Source organism: Chelmon rostratus, chromosome 7 (assembly GCF_017976325.1).
Source record: "Chelmon rostratus isolate fCheRos1 chromosome 7, fCheRos1.pri, whole genome shotgun sequence".
NCBI lineage: Eukaryota > Metazoa > Chordata > Actinopteri > Chaetodontiformes > Chaetodontidae > Chelmon > Chelmon rostratus.
In genome coordinates, this window is record NC_055664.1 from 25,008,907 (window position 1) to 25,031,633 (window position 22,727).

Sequence of the window (22,727 nt, forward strand, 5' to 3'; positions counted from 1 at the left end):
GCTGCCTGTAACAACAGATGTCCCCAGCTGGGGATTAATGAAGTCGATCTTATCTTATTTTACCTCATCTATGAAACATTTATTAACGATTAATTTTAAATTTATTAATTTGAAACATTCTATTTAGACATTCTAAATAGATCTGATGTTTAGACACTTAATATGAGGGAATTCTTGGTCCGGGTCAAAATTGACGCGGAGCATCACGTGACGGCTTAATAAATGAACAGTATGGTTAAAACACTACAACAAATTATTAAGTCATTGTTCGTATCATAATCGACTTATTTATGCATTTAAATTATTGTAGTACTTTTATGTAGTCGGTTTCAATAAAAGAACGTTCAAAAACAGCTGCCCTCACCTGTGGCAGGTAAACAGGAAGTCGCTACAGGTGTACAGACGGTGGAGACACGCCCGCAGAAACCTGAAGCTCCCGGAAAAGTTTTTTTCTCCGCAGTTTCGCCTACTTTCCCTCCGCTGGAGTCACGCAGGCAGGCGACATATTGTGGTCAGACAGGTGTTAATGAACATCTCGACCTTCTTTCTAAACACACTGCGGGACATTTGTCTTCGGCGCAACCTGTTTTCTCCTGTCGATTTTTAAATTGATTGTTTTTTTTTTTTTTGCTTGAATTAGTTGACAAACAGAAGAATCGTCTCTTGGCGACCAGGCCTGCAGGTTCACCTCGACAAACATCCTGTGGGCAGCATCAACGTCTAGCACAGGTGAAAGAAATACACCTGAAGAGGAGGAACTGGTGAGCGAAGAAGTAGTCCAGGTGTTGAAGGTCGTCTGAGGTTTTATTTAAGCGGTCAGGTCCAGGTATTGACCCCGGATGGACTACATGGACAGTGGACTGAGGTACACCCCGACGGCGGTAAGAATCTCGTTCTTCTGTGTCGCCTACACGTCGGTCAGCCCAGGTGGACCCTCTGTTTTATCCTGTTCATTGTAGATGATGTAGATGATTGTGTTTTTATGAAAGAGTTTGGCTGTTACCTGAGTGACACTGACCCTGATTTCACCTATTTCCTGACACTGGTGCGTGTTTGTGGGACAGAGGGGAGCATCAGGCAGGAAGTGAACTAAACTGCTGCCCTCAAACTGAAAATGATTGAACAGGTGTGGACTTTATGTAGGTAAATGAACCTCCGCACAGCAAACCTGTCAGACATGAAATAAATAGGTCACTTGTGTTTTCATTCCACACATACATACAACACAGGAAGCCTTAAGATGATTTAGATCAACTGACTCAGAACAGACAGGCTGACATACATCAAGATGTTTATATTGATCACAGACAGACTCACAACAACAACACAGAGAAGTTGTTTCATTACAAAATTATTAACATCAGCAACACACTGGTTTGATTAAAGACAAACATGAAATCCAGCACTCAGAAGTTGCCTCCTTTTCTTGGCCAAACTGCTGGTTTTGTGCGGATTCGAGGCTGTCAGCACTGTATTTCGCAGTTTCTGGGGCAAACGTATAGTCTTGTTATTCCCGTGTTTAAAAAAAGAGCCCATAAGTGTCACCTTTGGGTGCACAAGAGTTAATTTGAGGCTGCACAATCCCCAAAACGTGTTGCTTTGATACAAGAAAATCTCTAATCTGCATCTAAAGAATGATCACTGTAATAGACAGTTGCAGGGAACATGTCACATCATTTTTTTTCATTCATGAGCAGTAATTCATGAGAAAATAGCTGATATCAGAAGAAATCCTTTTTGCAAAATCTTAAGTCTCGTGCTCTTTGGCCCTTTATAACTTTCCAACTTCCTAAAAGCCAGATTTTGAGATATAATGCTAAGAAATAAGCTCATAAGAGGCTGCACATACACTTTTCTCTGGTACCTTATTTACAATGTGCTAGCACGCTGAAAACCTGTATTTAGATGTTTTCTCACCTGCAGTGTACAGCAGATAATACTCCAAAACCATTCAACCTTTAAACCAAATCAGAACTTTGAATAAATCCTTTTTCAAATAGAGATTTAAAAGCGTGTTGCTTGATGTGAAACATCGTGGGCTGACGCCTGAATTCCTCCAGGTTCCTCTGCCCTGTTGTGACTTGTTCACTCGTGTCCTCCACTGAAGACGAACATCCATTCGAGATACTGCACACTGTCACAGTTTGGTGATAAATACCTGTCACTCTCAGAGGATTTGTCCTCCAGGGCTCAATGTAGCACGTCTCTGTAGTCCACAAGTAAAAATATCAGTGGAGTGTTTAATAGATTTTGTGTGATTTTTTTTTTTTTTTTTTTTTGTATTAAAATCATAATGATTGGAACCATTTGGACACTGAGAAATTGCTCACAAGCTACACTCAAATTTGAGGCTTCATGAATAGTTAATATTTTGATTTCTGGTTCATTTCAAGAGTTATGAGTTCTGGTTATTTTGAAAATGATGTGCAACCAGACTTCATCTTGCTATAAGGAGATGGAGGTCATGACATGTTCTTGCTGTTTCTTAATTTAGAATTGATTTCCCTTTTTTATTTGTTGCTTGTAACTTTTAAAAAACACCTCAGGCAGTGAATACATGATGAATGTAGTATTTGGTTAATAAGAAAAACAGAGCCACACGTGGAAGAGTTGGAAGGAATATCTATTCTGCAGACTCTGCAGTGATCCCTGCAAAACACATGCAAAACCTGCTCATTAAAATGTAACGTTCTGTCAAGGCGCTGCACTTTAATACTCGAGCTGGTCCTTACAGCTGCACTGAAATTCATTGTTATCAGTATCCGCTTTAAACAGACAGTAGCAGAGTGTTGATTCATATGGTAGTGGATTGTGTCATAGTTCCACAGATGATCTTCCAGTAAGCGTCTCGAATTGTAAAGAAGAGAGGAGCCTTGTTTAAATCATCCCAAAGCTTTTGGGAAGATCTTTTGTTTGCTCAAGAAGTAGCATTAGTCTCCAGGACCTTTAACCTTATACTGCAGTACAGCGAGCACTCACAGAAACTTGTTGTGCTCCACTTCAGATCTGCCAGTGGTTTGCTCCCAGCAGGTTTGGCAGGATTTTACTCTGTGAAACCTTTGTTGTCCCTCCCCCCTGCTCTGTCTCACCTCCTAAGGGTAATCACAGAGCTGTGACTCATGCTTGACGTTCCCGTGTAATTCATTAACAGGGCCAGATGCTGAAACTTTGTTTTTTAATGAGCAGACTTTGAATGAGTATTTGTTCAGATTTCTTGACATTGAACAGCTATTAGTAAACGAAAAGCATCTCGTCATATTTCAGAACATAGTTGCACAGTTCCTCTGGTTGAGACCTTCGTTCTCTTTAGGGATGCACCAGTCCGACTTTTTCAGTCCCAACACTCGAATTTGAGTATCTGAATATCGAGTACTGATCCGATTTCAGTGTTTAATGATAAACTGTAACCCTCGCTGTGTGGAAGAGACTGGGATCATTGTTTTATGTGTAAGGCAACATTAGGCTTGACTTGAACATTGCTTTCTAAAACAATATGTAACAAATGAATTCATATAAGGAAAAAATGTATTGAATTGTTATTTATTAAAATAGTGATACCTTATCCAGCTATTTGAGTCAGTATGGTACCGGTATTCACTTACAGTTTCAGTGTCGGCGTATCTCTAATTCTGCTGTTCACCATAAATATGCACATTCCTAAAATACACAAGTACCTACCTGCTGTCTGCTGCTGTCACTTATCTTCACTCGATTATCTACTTTACCCAGGCAGAGAAAAGACAGCTCCCTCTATTCTGCCTTAAGGAACAAACAAAATCAACAGTGTCGGGAGAGGAACGTCCTTCGGGGGTGGGGATGGGGGGGGGCTTTTGCAGCTTTATGTCCACAAATGTCTTCACCCTCCTCTAGAATGGTTGGAATTCATTTTTGGAGGTTGTTGTTTGCTTACTATGCAGTCGCCCCTTCAGTTTTATGTGTTGATCACTGATTGATTCATCTGTCTGTCTTCCAGGACAAAGACTGGGACACCTCTGTCCAGTTCCTGCCAGCATCAGATAACAAAAAGCTTGAGAAGAAAAAGGGTCCGGGAAAAGTTGGGGCTGTGATCGGAGTGGTGATCTTTGCTGCTGTTATTGCACTTATGACCGGACTGCTCGTCTGGCATTTCCACTGTAAGAACAACTTCCTCGGTGTTCATTAGGACACAATGGCAAACAGTCATGAAAAAGGATGTAAGCTTTGACGTAACCTGATCACAAGAGAAGCGTTGCTACAATAGTGAGTAATGCAATGTGGCAATTAGCATGTTGATGTACACTATGTGCTTTGTCAACATGAGACAAATAATAGAGCACAGCAAAACCCGAAAAACATGTTATTAAGGTCACATGCATGTAGCAGACATTTACAGTATATACAGTTTGGCAAGTGCTACAGTAACTGGGAAACAACCCAATTTCTGCTGCTTTTATAGTACAGGGATTTTTGTCAAGTTAAGATTCTTTTCTGTAAAACGTTTAAATTATTTTGTTAAATTGCTTTTTTTTTTTTTTTTTGCTATACGTCCCTTGCAGAGCGATCCACACTAAAAAGGAAACACTTAAATTAAAACAATTTTAAAAATCAGCATTTTGTGTCAAAAATGCATCAAATTACTCAGTGATTGAAAAGTACGTGATTTGCCAGACTATGTTTGTTCAAGCCAGTGTAGTAGATGATGAAAAGATAGTTCAAAAAGCCCTTTTGCACATTGAGAAATTTTCCAAAAATGACTGAATCCACATTAAAATGTTTGTTTCTAGACATTCTTCTGTATCTTGTTGAAGTCTTTTGTAGGTTTGAGATATCTTGTTAGCAAATAGACAAAGAAACAATACAAAAAAAGATGCCTGCTTTGGTGGAGGATCAAAAGAAAGAGGAAGCAAACATTTCCTGCTGAAACAAACAAGCATTCAAGTTTTTGATAAATCATGAAATTTTCATAAGCAAGTTGGAGCTCGATGCGTTTTGCTTGGTTATTTGCACATGCACATGATTGAAACTTCAAAGGAGGGATTCATGCCGTGTCAGTACAACAAGTACTCCTGAGGGACTTCACAACTCAAAACATAGAAGGAAAAAAATGAGTGACAAAAGTGTATAAAGCCAGAATCAGATGAAGAGCCGCAGCTTTAACACTAAGCACAAAAACCTGAGATAAAGCAAAGTGAACTCTTGTGCAGTAAGCATGTAGGTGTGTGTATTCAGTCTTGTCTGTGTGATTCTGCAGTTCGTAAAGATGTGCGGGTCAAGAGGATGTACAGCGGCTCCATACGGATCACCAACCAGGTGTTCGAAGATGCGTATGAGAACTCTAACAGCTCCGAGTTCAAAGCCCTGGCGAAGCAGGTGACCTCTCAGGTGAGACTGCTGCTCAGGCCTTCACACCACTGCCTGTCCTCAAACATGAAATTCACCTGCGGGTCGGCAATTACTTTTTGGTCTTTTCAAACAGCCTTCATTCATGCTCTGTTGCTCCTGTCTCTTTCAGCTTAAAATCATCTATTCCAAAAGTCCACAGTTGGCCAAATACTATGTTGGTTCCACAGTTCAGGCTTTCAGGTAAGGCAGTGATGTTTGAGTAATATGCCGTTTTTCAACATTTTTATTTTCCACATGCACAACAATCACAGAGAATGACAATGACATTCCTGTTCTCAGGCTCACGCCAACAATACTCATACAAAATGTATTAAAAGGAAATTTGGTCAGAGCATAGAGCCATGGTATAGAAAAAATATGATTATCAAACACAAAGACATAGTTAATAAAAAAATCATGTGCTGCATCAACAGCTACAACCCTGATTCCAAACGCTGTGAAACATCAATAAAAACAGAACGCTCTCATTTAAAAATGAACTGTGTTCACCTACAGTTTTACAAAGTGTTCCTGAGCCCATGTATTAATCTCCTTTATCGAATCATGTGTTCACAAAGTGGTGAACCTCGCTCCATCCACTGAACCACTGAGCCTTTCCAGGATGCTCCTTTCATACCCAATCATGATGCTATCACCTGTTACCAATCAACCTGTTTACCTGTGGAATGATCCAAACAGGTGTTTTTGGAGCGTTCCACAACTTTCCCAGTCTTCTGTTGCTCCAGTCCCAACTTGTTTGAAACATGTAGCTAACATCAAATTGAGAATAAGCAGATATTTACAAAAACCAATGAAGTCAGTGAGGTAAAACATGAAATATATATTGTCTTTGTACTGTTTTCTGTTGGGTATATGTCAAAAAGGATTAGCAAATGATCACATTCTGTTTTATTTGTGTTTTAAACAGCATTCCAATATTTTTGGAATCACGGTTGTTTTATTTCTAGAAAATCTAGGAAGAATTAACTTTCACATTTTTACAGTACATACATCTTTTTTTTGGCATACCTACCTTTTTAACTTTGCTCCACGTCTGTACGATTAAATTCTTGTCTCATTGCTCCTAGCGAAGGCAGCGTTATTGCCTACTACCTCTCTGAGTTCAGAGTCCCTGCAGGCCAAGAGGCGGCTGTCGACAACGCCATGTCTACAATGGACAAGCTCGTGGACAAAGAGCAGCGTAGCTTGCACAGACCTGGCAACTTACTGGTCCTTGAAGATGTGGTGTCTTCAGGTAGAGTCAAAGCAACTGACGGCCAAACAGCTGTCGTTTGTGATCCAGTCCATGTCCATCATGCTGTTCTGCCTATGGTTTGCTGTTCTTCGGTTAAGTTATGTCTGTGTTCTTTATTTTTTCCTCACAGCACTTGATGCCCGCTTGTTTTCGACATCATTCAGCAGTAAGTGCACAACTTCCACCAGAGTTATCTTTGACAATTCTGCTCACTGTTGCATGGCCGTATGTAATTGTGCATGTGCATAGTAAATATTAGCAATTGATATCAGAATATGTTTGTAAGCACATTGTAATTAATTTGCATTGAGATAAGCGATTTACAGAACTGTGTGTGAACGCCACTAAAAGTCATTGTTTCTGTCTCAGATTTTTTTAAGTTTTCAGAACATACAAGGACCAATCAGAAAGGACAAATCCAGTCCCCTGGCTTCCCTGACCGTCCTTATTCCCCCAACACCTTCATCCAGTGGCAGCTGAGGGCAGACCCCAACTATGTCATCAAGCTTGAGTTTGACACACTGAATCTGGAAGAGAATTGCAAGAATGACTTTGTCAAAATCTACGACTCCCTGGTGGCGATTGAGAACCGCGTTATGGAAGAGTGAGTGTGCCTTTTTCCTCATCTAAATACAGCTTCGAATGGATGAATAACTCCTCTGTCTTCTGCACTCTTATGTTCATGCAGTGGCATATTGTACAGTCTCTTAGATTTGGATACAGAGGACTTTATATTGTATGTAAGGCCCTCTGCTGGTCAGATGCTGTGCTTCTCTAGGAGCGTTTTACTGTAGATGAAGATGCAGTTTCCTAACATTGCCTGGGTTAAGCCTTATGCTGGAATAATAGCATTTGCGCAATGAAAAGATAAGTCTAATTCAGCTGAAAACTTGAGACTCTGATTGTTCTTTCCAAAAACAACATGCAGCCAGGAAGCAGCCAGGATCTCTACAGGAAGAAGTTTCACTTGTTCATGATAGAATCATTCATGATGTTCTTGCACAGGAGAGATAAAATGCCTTAGCGATAAACTATGTGACCCCAAACTGACACCACATACACATACTGACTCTAAGCAAGGTAGTGGAAGAGGATTCTTTTTTTTAATCATTTAATCTATGATTTCACTCCAGACTTGCTTGAGGCAAAGTTAAAAATGAGATTTCATTGATGATTTCAGTGCTTTACTAGCAGGAAAAACCTCAGAAATAACATTTTATACATGAGAATTTCCATTGGTGTTAATATTTATGTTGTTTTTTCTACAGGATGTGTGGGTACTACTCACCTAGTGAACCACTGACCTTTCTGTCTTCTGGCAATGTCATGTTGGTGACGATGGCCACAAATGACAAGAAGAACTTCCCAGGTTTTAGAGCACAAGTCTCACAAATCCAGCGTGGAAGTAAAGGTAGGGACTAATGCTTGGGTGAGTCCTGATCAGCCCCATAAACGTTTAATATTTGTGCAAATGCTAACACTAACATATTTTTTAAACAGCAATGGCATGCGGTGGTCAGCTGATAGGTGAAAAGGGCAGCTTCTCCTCTCCCAATTTCCCAAATTACTATCCTCCGCGAACTTTATGCCAGTGGTCGATCCAGGTGAGATGTCTGCACTTAATCAACACCTCTCCTCAAAAGGTCACATGTCAACATGTCTTTTAGATTTTAACTCCTCTCTGTCAATCATTAAGGTCCCTGCTGGTAAGGCGGTCAAGGTGACGTTCAAAAAGTTCCTCCTGTCTGAGCCTGGGCAGGAAAACAGCGAAGACTGTCGCAAAGACTACGTGGAGGTTAACGGAAAGAAGTGAGTCACTGCTTTTATGTGTAGAAACCACATAATTACATAACAGAGCAAACATGTCACAGCTTGTGCATCTCGTCCTCAGACTGTGTGGAGAAAAGAATGACGGGGCAGTGACAGAAACCAGCAACAGCAACACTATGAGTGTGGTGTTTTACTCAGATGCCTCCTACGTGGACCGAGGTTTTGATGCAGAGTTTGAGGCCATTGACATGAAAGACCGTAAGTGACTCACTTTCTGGCAGATGAGGATCATTGCATGATATTAGGCAAGCGTATCTCACGTTAACCCTGTCTTCCATAGCTTGTCCGAAGCAGTTCCAGTGCAGAAACCAGCGCTGCATTAAGACAGAGCTCAAATGTGATGGCTGGAATGACTGTGGAGACATGAGTGATGAATTAAACTGCAGTAAGTACTTCTTACTCAGATTATACTCAGACTGTTGATTTTAATGACATTTTCTAATTACTCTCAACATCATTAGCACGCAACATTAGTTTAACTTTGTTTCCCTCCAGAGTGCAGTTCAAAGGACATCAGTTGTAAAAATGGATTGTGTAAGCCCACGTTCTGGAAATGCGATGGCATTGATGACTGTGGAGATCGCACAGATGAGCTGAACTGTGGTAAGACCCGTTGGCACTGGCGGAGGACCTACTTTACATGAGCACTGAAAGGCTTTCCCCCAGTTTTCTCATACCTGTCTGTTTTGCTATTTAAGGTGGGTGTAAATCTGGACAGCTGACATGTAAGAATAACAAATGTGTTTCTGAGAAGAATCGCTGTGACGGCAGGGACGACTGCGGGGATGGGTCAGATGAGCTCGACTGTGGGAGAAGTAAGCCTCATTTTCTCCTAAACTGCTAATATGTCTCCAGACTTAAGTCACCCAATCTAGTATTTATTACTTTTTAATCATGTTTCTCTGAAAACAAGCAGCACAATTTGCTACCAGAGTTGAGCACTTCTGCCTGATTCATGTGCTGACTGACTTATTTAGCTATTCAGTGAACATTGTCTTGGTTTTACAGCACTTTTACCCAATTGGCTCAGTCTCACTATGCTCTTGAACCACATTTCCAGCACCAGTTTTTAAATATACAAAGTTCACAACTAGCTGGTGAACATACTGGAGCATTTAGTGGCTGAAGAGCCTGACATTTCTCTCAGGAGTTGGTGGAGACCAAAAACAGAGCTGAAAGGAGAGTGTATATTGACTTGCATTCACCAGGTGGACACAAACACAACTCCAAAGGTTGCTCTGTGTCTGCTCAGGGTGTGGACATGTTAGCCATAACATCTTTAAAAAGGTAATAAACTGTCAGAGATGTGTTTCTTAGCTTGTTGTGGAGTTCTTCAGCCCACAAATGGTCAAAAAATAATTAATGCAGCTTGAAAAACACATTTTCAAACAACTTTAACTGCAGTGCAAATGTGAAATAATCTCATTTTAAAGTGTTTGCACATTTAAAGAACACATAATTGATGATGCTGAAATTACTCACACACACACACACACTGGAGGAATCTGTATAGGGGTCTGCTTCATAGTTTGAATTTGATTGTTCTTCCCTCCCTCTCTCTGTAGACTCTGCCGTAACCTGCACTGATCTTACGTATAAATGCAAAAACAATAAGTGTATCAGTAAAGTGAACCCAGAATGTGACGGAACACAGGACTGCGACGATGGATCTGACGAGGAGAACTGCGGTAAGTCACAAACAAAGCCTCAGGGGGTGCGTGTATGTTCATCCCAGATTTAAAAACTAGTTATTATCTCCATCTGCATTGTTACTTTTCATGACAAAACAGATACGAACTTACACCCATTTCAGGCACCACAACAAGCAGCAACAAGGCAGCCCTGTGATTGATTGATTGATTTGCTTTTCAGACTGCGGGAGGAGTATGTTCAAGACGTCACGTATTGTGGGCGGTCAGAATACAGAGGAAGGGGAGTTTCCCTGGCAGGTCAGCCTCCACGTCAAAAACTTTGGTCACGTGTGTGGAGCGTCCCTCATCAGCCCACGCTGGTTGGTCACTGCTGCCCACTGTGTGCAAGATGACGGCAGGACAAGGTAGTGTCTCACTTTATGTTTTGTGTTCTGGCTGGCAATTAGAAATCTTTTCTTTGAATGTGACAAAGCTCTGTCAGAATAACTAAGTAGGGGTGAAATCTGGAATGAGATCTATTTGCAGCTCACCCGCTTTCACATGTCTGGTGAGCATTAAGTTTTCATATTGCAGATATTTAAGTACGTTTTAGATGCATGTTCTAGATCATGTCTCTCTCCTTCCACAGCAAGCAAAATATAGAGCTGTCATAAATAACTTCTTGACATTTTCTCTGACATGACTTCACAGTGAGACTTTTCATCAGAACAGTAATTATTGTCTTTCAGGAATGCTTGTAAAGAATTATTTCACCTTGTGTGCAGTCTGAGTCATCACATACTCTGCTCCATTCATTTAAATGTAACAGTAAACAAGGCCTAAGTCGGGTTTTTCATACATATTTTAAGTGGTGCTTATGCTGCGTGATGTGTTTGTTATCTGAGATTGAGAATGAACTTCGCGATATGTTTTGCCGTGTGTCCTCAGATTCTCCGACCCCGGCACTTGGGAAGCTTACCTCGGCCTTCACATCCAGCGGAAGATTGGAAGTGCAGTGGTGAAGAAAAACCTGAAGCAGATCATACCGCACCCAAACTACAATGAGTACACCTTTGACAATGACATCGCCCTGATGGAGCTGGACAGTCCTGTCACCTACTCAGACTACATCAGGCCCATCTGCTTGCCGGCTTCCCAACATGATTTTCCAACTGGAAACACTGTGTGGATCACTGGGTGGGGTGCCACTCGTGAAGGAGGTGAGTCCCCACAAACAATAAATGTTGTGTTCCTCATTTTGGTGAATACTTTTAGGTGCTAATACTGAAACATTTTAATGAATGTTGAGGCCCAAACTTTGGCTGAATCTCCAAAATATCCAGTGAGTGGTTCTTATATACTGGGTTTCCATAATTTACTAACATATTTTTATTGTAGGAGCTCTATATTTTCTTACTAAATGATGACCTGTAGTTGCTAATGCACACCATGCAACTTTATCGTAGACCTACCAGTTGAAACAATAGCTTTTATCTGATGGCGGCCCACTATTACTGGAAGTTTGATGCCTGTTAGAGCCCCGGCCTGATGACATGGCATTTAGACGTAAATGTAAGAGTGATGGATGGTCTCCACCTTTGTTATTCAGGATTTGCAGCAACTGTACTCCAAAAGGCCCAGGTGCGAATCATCAACCGTGCTGTTTGTAACGATTTGATGAATGGTCAGATCACATCTCGAATGTTGTGTGCTGGAGTGCTGAGTGGAGGAGTGGATGCTTGTCAGGTAATACAAGACTCTTTGTGCTGCCCTGCCTTCTTTCTTTCTGTTTTGTTCTGAAGAACAGCTTTCTCCCAGACTCTTTTACAAAACAAAGGTGTAAATATTTTATCGATAGACAAATTGAACAATTAGAAATTAGAAAATATTTGCAAAATATAAATTAAGCCACCCACAACATCTATGTTGCACCACTGTGCTAACACATGTACCTGTGTGTGTCCTTGTGTATTCGTCTCTGTTAGGGGGACTCTGGCGGTCCTCTGTCCAGTCCGTCCGGGACTCGTATGTTCCTGGCAGGAGTGGTCAGTTGGGGTGATGGCTGTGCCCGCAGGAACAAACCGGGTATCTACACGACTGTCACGAAATTCCGAGGCTGGATCAAAGAAAAGACGGGAGTATAGACCACTTCAAAATGGTCAAACAAGGCCAAGGATATGGACATGAACACGGACTGATGAAATGTACCACAGTACTGATTTTATGTCGTCTGTGATTTTATGAGGGTGGGGTCAATGAAATGTTTTTAAATGTAAATAAACTTTTTATTTTTGTGTGCTTTTTGCAGATGTTGTTTTTAGTGTGTTTTGATGGAGAACGATGTTATGAGCCTCATGAGAAATAGATTTTAAGGCATGATTGTTACACTTGTACACATATGAAATGTGCAGCCGTGTACTCTGTTGTCTTGTGTTTTACTGGTAGCCATCAAAATAATTTCCCACCATGTTTCCTTGTTGTCTTTGTTGTAAATATTCTAAATTAAAAACAAAATGACAGCAAGCTTGTTCCATCCTACCTCCTATGGCTTGGTATCTTCTGTATTTTATTATTGACATTTAGTTCAGCAGAAATCCCTGAAAAGTCAGTGATGTGATTGTTCAATTTGAAAGCATTATTATCCTTCTCTTCATGGATGCTGTTTCATTTTAACAGATATGAGTGAAAGTGAACTGAATTTCTATCCAACACAGTCAAGTTGTAGATTTTGTTTTTGTTTAATCCTTCATGATAATATGCTGATATGACCGCTCCCATTTAGAACAATATTGGTCAGTCCATCAAGTTGAATTAGTCTGTGTAAATGTGTGTTTTATAGCAAATGTTTTTAAATAAAAAACTCCTAATATAACCTGCAGTTCTTTGTATTTCTATTCTCATGCACTGACATGCATTTTATCTATGATTTCTGGATAACTTTGCTTTCTGTCTTTCATGTTTGTTCACTGTGCAATATACATATTACAAGTCCACTTGAGCAGGATATTTTTCAGAACCACAAATCGCATGAAGAGATTGGAGGGAGATTGACTCTGTCTGTGATGAACACTACGTGTGCAGAACAGAGAAATTATGTCAGAAAGTTGTGCCCATTCTGGATCAGACTCATAGACTGTGTCACTATCCTTAAAATACTGACATCTCTCTCGCTAAATGTGACGGATAAAATAGGGAGTGCCGCATGAAAAGGGCAATTACTTTGCTTCCAAGGCAAAAAAAAAGTTTCGGCCAAAGTCTTCCAGTCGGACGAACGTTTACGAGTGTATGAGTCACTTTGCTTAGATTCATATTGACACTCCTTTTCCAACTTACGGAATATGATGATGATGATGATGATGATGATGATGATGATGATGATGATGATGATGATGACAATGATGATGATGACCACGTTTTTGTTTGTTTGTTTGTTTGTTCCTGAAATAATTGTGTTTTTCACCCCGGAACACATACTAATTTACATTTACCTTTTACCGGAAGATTTCTATGAACGGAGCGGAAACGGTCCGATCATATTTTTGTTCCCCCGGTGTTCGCAGCAGTTACCACAGTATTTGTTCAGTTTTAATTCATCAATTATTCATTTTTCACTGCCGTAACGTGTTATTCCGCAGTAATATCAGATGTAACAGTTGAAAATTACTTGACTTGTGTTCAGAACATCAAGTTCAGGTTTAAAATGGATTGGACGTGTTTAGCAAACGTTAGTCTGTTAGCTAGTTGCGTTTGTCCAATTTAGAGGTAACAGTCATGTTTATTAAACTGCTAAATGTTTGTAAACCCATAAACGTGGATTTCTTCTATTAGTGGTGAACAAGCTTGTTGGTGTTGGAGGAGAGTAGCGTAACTTCCAGGAAATATGGATTCAGACAAGAGGAGAGACGGTCGCAGTTGGGACTGGGACAGCCCGCAGTGCCGAGCCCAACTGGACGAGATCTTTTTCCGCCAACATGACTACATCCAGGCTGGCAGCCCGGAGCACAAAGAGTTCTGGGCTTTCTTTGATCGTTTCCAGAGGTTTAAAACAAAGAGGGACGTGTCTGGGTCAGGAGCCTTACGAAAAGAGGACAGAGAAGAAGGGAGACATCGGAGTAAGACTGGCACTGGTAAGGTAGACCTTGGCCTTCCTAAAGAGTATGATGCTCGCTACCGGATCAGTGTGTCTGTGTGCACCAGGGATATCGAGGAGCGCATGGGAAAGAGAAGCAGGCAGAGATCCTCAGGTGCAGGTAGTCAGGAGATCTCGGACTGCCGCCTGGCTCTCCTGCACTTCCTGGACTTCAGCCAGAGACAGAGTTTTGTCAAACTGGCTAAGCTTCGCCGGGAGCAGAAGAACCTGCCCATATTCCAGTACCGGGACAGGATAGTGGAGCTGGTGCGACTTCACCCTGTGGTTGTGGTGGCAGGGGACACAGGCTGTGGGAAGTCCACCCAAGTACCTCAGTATCTTCTGTCAGCTGGCTTCAACCACATAGCCTGCACTCAGCCTCGACGTATTGCCTGTATATCCCTCGCAAAGAGGGTCAGCTTTGAGAGTCTCAATCAGTTTGGCTCAAAGGTTTGTCATGAACCATCAAATACACTTCTTATCTTTGTTGAAGCACCGGAGAGACCATAGTAGTGGCAAGCACATTTGAAGAAATTTGTTGACTTGTGTATAAGCATCAAATATCATCAAAATCATTATTTGCAGATTTTTTCAAGTTGTCTTCATTTGTTTGTAGCACTGACTTGATTGTAAATTTGCTCACATAGTGCAGTTATGTTTTTAGGTGGGGCACCAGATACGCTTTGAGACCACCCGGACCACAGCCACCAAACTGTTGTTCCTGACTGAGGGGCTGCTGCTCCGACAGATCCAGCAGGACAGGACGCTGGCTCAGTACCAGGTGGTGATTGTGGACGAGGTCCATGAGAGACACCTCCACTGTGACTTCCTTCTTGGGGTCCTGCGCTCTCTGGTGGCTGACCGCCCAGACCTGCGTCTCATCCTCATGTCAGCCACCATCAACATCAAACTTTTCTCTGACTATTTCAGTAGTGCTCCTGTGCTGCAGGTACCAGGCAGGCTGTTTCCTATACAGGTGAGCAGTGGACACCAGTAACCGCAGATGTAAATATGCATCTCACTGGAATAAATTAGTTTTCTGGGCTTTGAAGTAGGACACACTCAAAGACAAATTTACTGGAATTTTCAAGATTGTGACCTTTACTCAAAGTGCTGGTCCAAACTTGATTTGATTTCTGATGCATCCATACAGGACCACAAAATAATGTATGGGCAAATAAATCAGTGTATCATGTAAGCTTGAGAGTGATGGACATTCATTGTTTTTAATGAGTGTATTTTTGTTAACAAATATAAGACACAATGGCAAAAACACTTGAAATCAAAGCATTATAGTAAATATTCAGTATGTTAGTTTAATATAGTCTTTGTAGTTACGTGGTTGGTCTGAGTTGCCACCTGTAATACATTTGAAGCTTTAAATTAGGAAATTATGTTCCAAAACTAACATTGTCAGTGTTTTTGTGGTTTGAGAATTTGATATATATGTTCTTTTAAATTGTATCTATCTTTTTCTCTGTTTCCTGTACTAAGGTGATATACCAGCCCATTCCACCTGAGGAGCAGTCTGCACGCTCAGAGAAGATGGATCCCAGACCATTCCTGCGTGTCCTGCAGGGCATCGATCAGTGTTACCCTCCAGAGGAACGTGGCGACCTGCTCCTCTTCCTTAGCGGTGTGGCAGAGATCTCCACCATCCAGGAGGCCTGTCAGATTTATGCCACACACACACGTCGTTGGATAGTCTTACCGCTGCACAGCACCCTCTCACTGGCCCAGCAGGATAAGGCACAGTCAATTTAGTTTGGATTAGAATTGACATATACTGTGATGATTGAATCTGATATGATAGCTATGGTTTATCAGTTCTAATTCTCTGTTGTCATGTTTTTCTTCAGGTGTTTGACATTGCTCCTCCTGGAGTGAGAAAGTGCATCATCTCTACCAATATTGCTGAGACCTCAGTTACAATAGATGGGGTGCGCTTTGTTGTAGACTCAGGTATGGAACTAGAAGTATATTTGTAGCTGGTCATTAGCTTTTTACATTTGCTGAACCTAGCAAAGAGTCCAATCTTACAAACCTAATGTTGTGCAGCCAAGCGTTCAAAATCACAAAACTCAATTTAAAATCAGTGACATCCCCAAGGTTTGACAGATAAGAAATCGGTATGCTGAATATTTGATGAAAAAGATGTTTCTTGTAATTTTGAATAAATTAAAATACACATTAAAACAACAGCCCTATAATTGGACTGCTTTATTTTTCTTTTATAGGAAAAGTAAAAGAAATGAGTTTTGATCCGAAGGCCAAGATGCAACGTCTACAGGAGTTCTGGATCAGCCGAGCCAGCTCTGAGCAGAGGAAGGGTCGAGCTGGCCGTACAGGTCCAGGAGTGTGTTACCGACTCTACGCTGAGTCTGACTACAATGCCTTTGCCCCTTATCCTGTGCCTGAAATCCACAGAGTGGCACTAGACTCCCTTATCCTTCAGGTAAAAACATCCCATAGGAAGCAGGCTAGCAATTCTACTTTTTAATTCTTCAGTTTCCATGGTTAAATTCTAAACCTTTGTTTATGCCATTCTCTTCCTGCAGATGAAGAGCATGTGTCTTGGAGATCCACTTTCTTTTGTTTTCATTGATCCACCTCCAGCTTCTAGTATTCAGACTGCAGTTACTTATCTGAAAGAGCAGGGGGCACTAGACTGTCGCAGTGAACTCACTTCTATTGGTAGTTTGCTGGCACAACTGCCTGTGGATGTGGTCATAGGTATGATTCCCCACACTAAACCCATAATGTTGTATGTTATTTCTTTTTATTATTCTCTGTTTTAATTTTTTTTTTCATGAAGCTGACTAAAGAACACAGCACAATGGTAAATGGTTGAATAAACTTTGAATAGCATAATTTTAGGCTTTGTCTCTTTTGCTTAAAGTAATCATGCAAAATGTGACAGTTAACTTGGCACTGACACACTGGAGTTTAAAAGTGCTACATACAGTTTAACCAGCAGTTATATGTGGGTAAGTGTGTGTGCTTGTGTTCATTCAGGGAAGATGCTGGTGCTCGGTTCTGTGTTTAACCTAGTGGAGCCCGTGTTGACAGTGGCAGCAGCCCTCAGCGTTCAATCACCTTTCCTGCGCAGCTCACAGCACAACCCAGACTGTGCCACTGCCCGCCAGCCCCTGCACAGCAACCAGGGAGACCCCTTCACCCTGCTCAACACCTTCAATGCCTGGATGGAGGTCAGTAAAGGACTCATTATGTGACACTGGCTATTCGATATAAACATATTCAACGCTATAAGATGGCCTTTAGTGTACATAAAGCTTCATCTTTGAGTTCAACAGGTGAAAGGAGAGAGAGGCGGTGGCTCAAGGAAATGGTGCAGGAGGAGGGGTCTGGAGGAGCAGCGATTATATGAGATGGTCAACCTCCGTAAACAGTTCAAGGCAGGCTGATGACAGTAGTTCACACATAAAAACATTGTTATGATTAAAGTTTTCTATGTGCAAACATTATTCACAATATGACCTTCCCCTCTGGTTAACAGGACTTGCTAAGGAGCCATGGCTTGCTGGAATCCGAGTACAGCACCTCCTCTGGTGGTGACCGAGGGCAGCGTAGGGAAAGGCTAACAGAGAGAAGGAAGCTGCATCAGCTGAAGAGAGATCACGAGCAGCAGGAGAGCAGCAGGCGTAAAGTCCTGAGAATGGACGAGGGACAGGATGGAGAGTTCTCTTCAGGATCAGACACAGAGGAATCAGCCAGAGGCAAACAGGGCAAACAGGGCAAGGAGGGATCAGCACATAACATGGACATACAGGTGAGCTTAAGAGTACAACCTAAGATGGAAAAAGATTGCAACAAAGCAGGCTTAAAGCTCACCACTAATATTTCACATTCACAAAAAAATTCATATATGTTACAATACTATATACTATATTGGGTTACAGCTTATAAAACCCCATCCACTAAGTTTATTCTACTATTTTATGATACACATATATTCGCCAAGCACAATTAAATACAAATATTATTGATTTGCCTCTTAATCTTTTAGTCTTTAAAAGTTATAACTTCAAAATTTCACTTTGTAGAAGCAGGCACTGCTTTGTGGATCATATTTATGTCAGATTTTACCAGTTGACTACGGGAATTTGTAGAAAGACTTTGAGGGAAGTTTTATGGATCCTGGCAACGGTGAACTGGTAGAATTGACAAGAAGAAGGTTGACAGGATCTTATCTGTCTATGAAGGGAAAAGGGGAGCGATGGCTAATCATCTTTACAGAGGATGTGTTTGTCTTTGTGTATGTTTGAGATAGTTACACTCTGAGCGATCTTTTTGTGGTGCTGTTCGTTCTACAACAGGAGGTGAAGTTTAAACTGCGTCACAACGTGTCGGAGCTGCAGGAGGCGGTCAGCATCAGTCAGGACTTGTCCTCCCGCCAGCAGGCTTTGCTCAAGCTGCTGCTTTGCAGAGGCCTCTACCCGCAGCTGGCACTGCCTGATGACCACAACTCTACCCGCAAGGACTCTGAGCAGGTCAGGCCTGCTGCTGCACCCAGCTGGGTTTATAATGATATAATAAAGGGGGAACCTTGTGTCAAAACTGATTGTTTCAATAGTGATTGCAGAAATGATGTGGGATGCAATATTCCACTTCTACTGTGTGATTTTACATTGTGTAGGTGTTTCACACAAAGAATAAACAAGGAGTGGTGATTCACCCAACCAGCGTGTTTGCCAGTGACCCAGAGGTGTTACACGTGCCTGAGAATGACACCAGAGAAATGGGTAAATCACTGACACAGCTTCTATTCAAGCATTACATGTAGATATTCTTTTATGATTTAAGAATGTAATTTTTACCTGCCTGTTCTGCACTTGAAGAACACTGGCTGCCATTGTTTTCACCAGTGATTATTTGTTTGCAGTTAAACAACTGTATTGAAAGTAATACACTTCGTGTAACATCTATTTATTGGTCTCCTGATCTGACCTGTCTCTTCCTTTCACTCTTATTATTGTCTCAAAACATCTCTCATCTGCCTCTCCCTCTTTGTCTGTGTTTCCTGCCTGAAGGGCCTGATAGGAGGGACAGCAGCAAACACCAGCTGCTAGCCTTTGTCACTCTGTTGGAGACCAACAAGCCATATTTGTCCAACTGCGTTCGGGTTCCTGCACTACAAGTTAGTACAGATGTGGAATGTTGTTCCCACCACAAGCTGTTGTTGTGTTTTTTCTTCAATCATGTTGGACTAACCCTGATACAGTTCTGTAAGTTCTGTAACCTGACATAGTGATAGTGAACTTACATGATCCAGTTTTTGGGATGTTCTGATTACTAGCTCAGTTCTTGGAAAAAACATATTTTTGCCATTTTACGGGTATATTACACAGATGGGCAAAAATGCAAATAAGCTGTTTATCGTGCAGCAGAGAGGGAGAGATGACATGCAACAAAGGTCCAGGATGTGGGAACTGGCAATGCTGCTATTCATGGTTGGCACCAGCAAGTCCTAGGCGGCCATATTATTTTAATAATAAATATATATCATATATGGTATGATGTACCATCATTATTGTGGGCAACATATCTTATTTGAATTATGAAATATTCCAGAATTCCCTGGTCTATCCTGTATCCGTTCCATTTCTTTGTGTCTGCGTGTGCTCTCTAGGCTCTGCTGCTGGTAGCAAACTCTGTAGACAGTAACGCTGACTGTACGCGTCTGGTGGTGGACGGCTGGCTGGAGCTGGAGCTGAGGGAGCCAGAGGAGGCCCTAAAGGCACTGTCCACAGCCCTTAACCTCAGGGCTGAGTGGGAGCGCCTCCTGTTGGTGCAGCTAGGACATAGCACAATGGGGGGACAGGCAGTCCAAGGGGTGTCCCGCAAAGTCATTGAGAAGCTGAGTGAAGACCTGGTCCGCTACCTGCTCTACACTGAGGTACAGCTGCAGTGCTGACCTGGAGGTCACAGTATAATACACTCCAAAACCAATAATTTGCTTATACACATACTCTAGATACAAATAACAATGATGTTAAATCATTTGAAATAGTTTCCAGGATTTCCTTATCTGTCGGTAAAGGTTTGTTTTTGATGTGCCACCACTTTAAGTCTAGTTTAAGCTTTTCACAATCATTAAGAAATGTTAAAAATATGCCACCAGAAAGTAAACAACTTATTTGCATAAGTAAATGACCAAAAACAAGAGAAACAGCATCACTGGGTAAGAAACTTAATGCAGAAAAAAGATGGAATGAAGACAAGGTGCAAAAATTGAATTGTACCTAAATTCATGTTGGTTTTTTATATTAAAAATGAAGAGTTAAAAAAGAAAGGTAGAGCTAAATCAAGTGTAAAACCTTCAATATAAATTGTGTGTGCAATGTGTGTCTGTATTGTTGCTCATTTCTACTTCAGACAATCTCAGTGACTCAGATACTCATTCATCTTGTTACAATCTCATTAATGCACCCTTTCTGTACTTTCTGCGTACTTCTTACCTTTCCTCCCAGGTCAGTTACAGCTTACGGCGACTCACAGCTTTCCAGACCCAGAACCTGTACATTGGCCCTCAGTCTGAGTCTGAGCTGTCTCACACCAAAGCTCCAGATCTAAACCCACTGTTTCCAGGAGCCGAGGCCAAGCCGGACCCCATCAAAGGAGGCCTGCGTGTCACCAGCTTCTTCACCTACAACTGTCTGGCTGTGAGTCTCACTTATACAGCTGCAATATAGAAAAGCATTCTGTCAGAGATGCGAAGAGATGACAAATAAATGTTTCAGATGTTTTATAATGAAGTACCTGTTATGATGATCATGAACCACCGGATGATGAAGACACCACCAAAACGGTATTTCTGAGTGTAAGGGTGTTGGAAAGAGGGTAACCTTGACACAGCTTAGGTTAGAGTTTGAAGCTCCGTTACCGCAATAGCTGAACGTATCTGCTCCAACAGAGCTGCTGGACAACATTAGAGGACTGATTGAAAAGATAAGCTTCCATGTGTGAAGTATTGTGGTAATATGTGTATTCAAGAAAAGTATGTTATCACAAATACATCTCACTTTGGAATTAAACCATTCAGCTGGCTGAATGAATCCAACTTAAAAGAAACTGATCACCACAACTAACTAAAATATTATCAAATTATCAAGTGTCATTGATCCTCATGTTTCCACTCTGACTTGCAGGACTCAAAGGATCTCTACAGTGAGTGTTTGCGCACTTTCTGGACCTGTCCTAACTGTGACCTCTACATGCCTCTGACGCCACTGGAACGCATGCAGCACGAGGCCTCCTGCAGGCCAGCTGGAGAACAGCAGCAGCCAGAGGAAGGTCAGGCATTTCTGCTTGTGGTATTTATTCTGAGGTGTCTTTTTGTATAAGATAACTTTAACACATTCAGCAGCTGACTTGATGGCTGCTGTCTACAAATTTGAAAGAGATGAATAATTTGAGATTAATTGTGAGTATGTGTTGTGGTTTTCAGAGCGAGAAGGTGGAAAGGCAGGCTCCTCCTCAGTGTCCAGTCTTACCAGAATTTATCACTGTGACGTGTGTGATGAAGACCTGACCCTCACCTCCACTGAGATCCTCAAACATAAAAGGCAGCACATGTATTCTGCCAAGTAACTGAACAAAGCATCTAGAGGACAGCTAATCACAACTTTGTTCTGTCAAGGAAAGACTTGAATTTTTAGAATAAAATTGTTTCTTTAGAGTAACATTTGTGTCACTGTTCTTCTTCCTTTTAGACTTGAGGAACTTTTTTAAGTGCTATTACTTCCCTTTAATAGTCACTGGATGTATTTGCCATTGCAATGTAATTTTTCCAAAATTTAAATATAATGAATGGCTGGAAACAAAAGAACACATTTTATAGTTGTTGTTTTTGTTTTTTGTTTTTTTTTTCAAATTTCTTAGGTAGCATTGTGGAATAATAGAATACAACTTGCATACAATGTTTGGTAAAGGCACAGTGAGTTAATGACATGCACTTATGAGAGAGAAGTAGACACTGATTTAAAATATAGAGTGAGGGTTTAATAATGATACAAACCCACGATATGTAACACCTCAAAGCAGCACATTGGCACAAAGTCAGAAGTAAGACAGCACGGAAGATAAAAACCTGTCTCAAAAAAATAAAGAATCAGAATAAATATCTCAATAAATAAATAAACATGTAATATCTCATTAATTACTTTGAAACTAATAAATACGTACATTTGAAAATATGCACATTGGCAGAAATCAATAACCCAAAAAGTAAATAGTACTTAACACAGAGTTACTTAGAAATCATAAGTTATTGATTACTCAAATCAAAAGGCACATTTATTAAGATGTAAGAATGGGGGGCCTGCAATTGTGATCAAATGACTGTCAGTACTGTACTTTAACACCATTTCTGAAACAGAAGTAGCAAACTGTGCAATGGCTTTACCAGTTCTGTGTATCTGCACCATCGAGTGAACGTATGTGTCTGTGTGCAGGTCTATGCATTGCAGAATTGTGGGGGTTGTGTGTGTGTGTGTGTGTG

At 41.2% G+C, this 22,727-nt stretch overlaps 2 protein-coding genes across 2 annotated transcripts; both read left to right on the forward strand.

Annotated features, from left to right (window-relative positions):
• The first annotated feature begins 472 nt into the window (after window positions 1-472).
• Window positions 473-12,949, forward strand: st14a (ST14 transmembrane serine protease matriptase a). The gene is made up of 19 exons (XM_041941116.1): window positions 473-881; window positions 3,974-4,133; window positions 5,231-5,361; window positions 5,492-5,562; window positions 6,450-6,616; window positions 6,747-6,782; window positions 6,986-7,220; window positions 7,885-8,027; window positions 8,117-8,220; window positions 8,313-8,425; window positions 8,508-8,644; window positions 8,727-8,831; window positions 8,942-9,049; window positions 9,145-9,261; window positions 10,012-10,134; window positions 10,319-10,502; window positions 11,026-11,297; window positions 11,687-11,823; window positions 12,063-12,949. The coding sequence occupies exons 1-19, from the start codon at window positions 840-842 to the stop codon at window positions 12,219-12,221; spliced, it is 2,544 nt and encodes an 847-aa protein (XP_041797050.1). The 5' UTR covers window positions 473-839; the 3' UTR covers window positions 12,222-12,949.
• Window positions 12,950-13,630: 681 nt separating this feature from the next.
• dhx34 (DEAH (Asp-Glu-Ala-His) box polypeptide 34) lies at window positions 13,631-21,971 on the forward strand. Its single transcript, XM_041940916.1, has 16 exons — window positions 13,631-14,656; window positions 14,871-15,182; window positions 15,701-15,955; window positions 16,066-16,168; window positions 16,444-16,661; window positions 16,765-16,939; window positions 17,222-17,415; window positions 17,521-17,622; window positions 17,724-17,996; window positions 18,544-18,717; window positions 18,864-18,969; window positions 19,258-19,364; window positions 19,857-20,123; window positions 20,698-20,889; window positions 21,376-21,520; window positions 21,675-21,971. The coding sequence occupies exons 1-16, from the start codon at window positions 13,958-13,960 to the stop codon at window positions 21,815-21,817; spliced, it is 3,465 nt and encodes a 1,154-aa protein (XP_041796850.1). The 5' UTR covers window positions 13,631-13,957; the 3' UTR covers window positions 21,818-21,971.
• The last annotated feature ends 756 nt before the right edge of the window (window positions 21,972-22,727 follow it).

Coding starts and splice junctions, on each gene's coding strand:
- st14a (XM_041941116.1), top strand. CDS start 840: ATGGACTACATGGACAGTGGACTGAGGTACACCCCGACGGCG. Junction 882..3,973: donor TGAGGTACACCCCGACGGCG/GTAAGAATCTCG, acceptor TCTGTCTTCCAG/GACAAAGACTGGGACACCTC. Junction 8,028..8,116: donor AATCCAGCGTGGAAGTAAAG/GTAGGGACTAAT, acceptor TTTTTTAAACAG/CAATGGCATGCGGTGGTCAG.
- dhx34 (XM_041940916.1), top strand. CDS start 13,958: ATGGATTCAGACAAGAGGAGAGACGGTCGCAGTTGGGACTGGGACAGC. Junction 20,890..21,375: donor TCACCTACAACTGTCTGGCT/GTGAGTCTCACT, acceptor TCTGACTTGCAG/GACTCAAAGGATCTCTACAG. Junction 21,521..21,674: donor ACAGCAGCAGCCAGAGGAAG/GTCAGGCATTTC, acceptor TGTGGTTTTCAG/AGCGAGAAGGTGGAAAGGCA.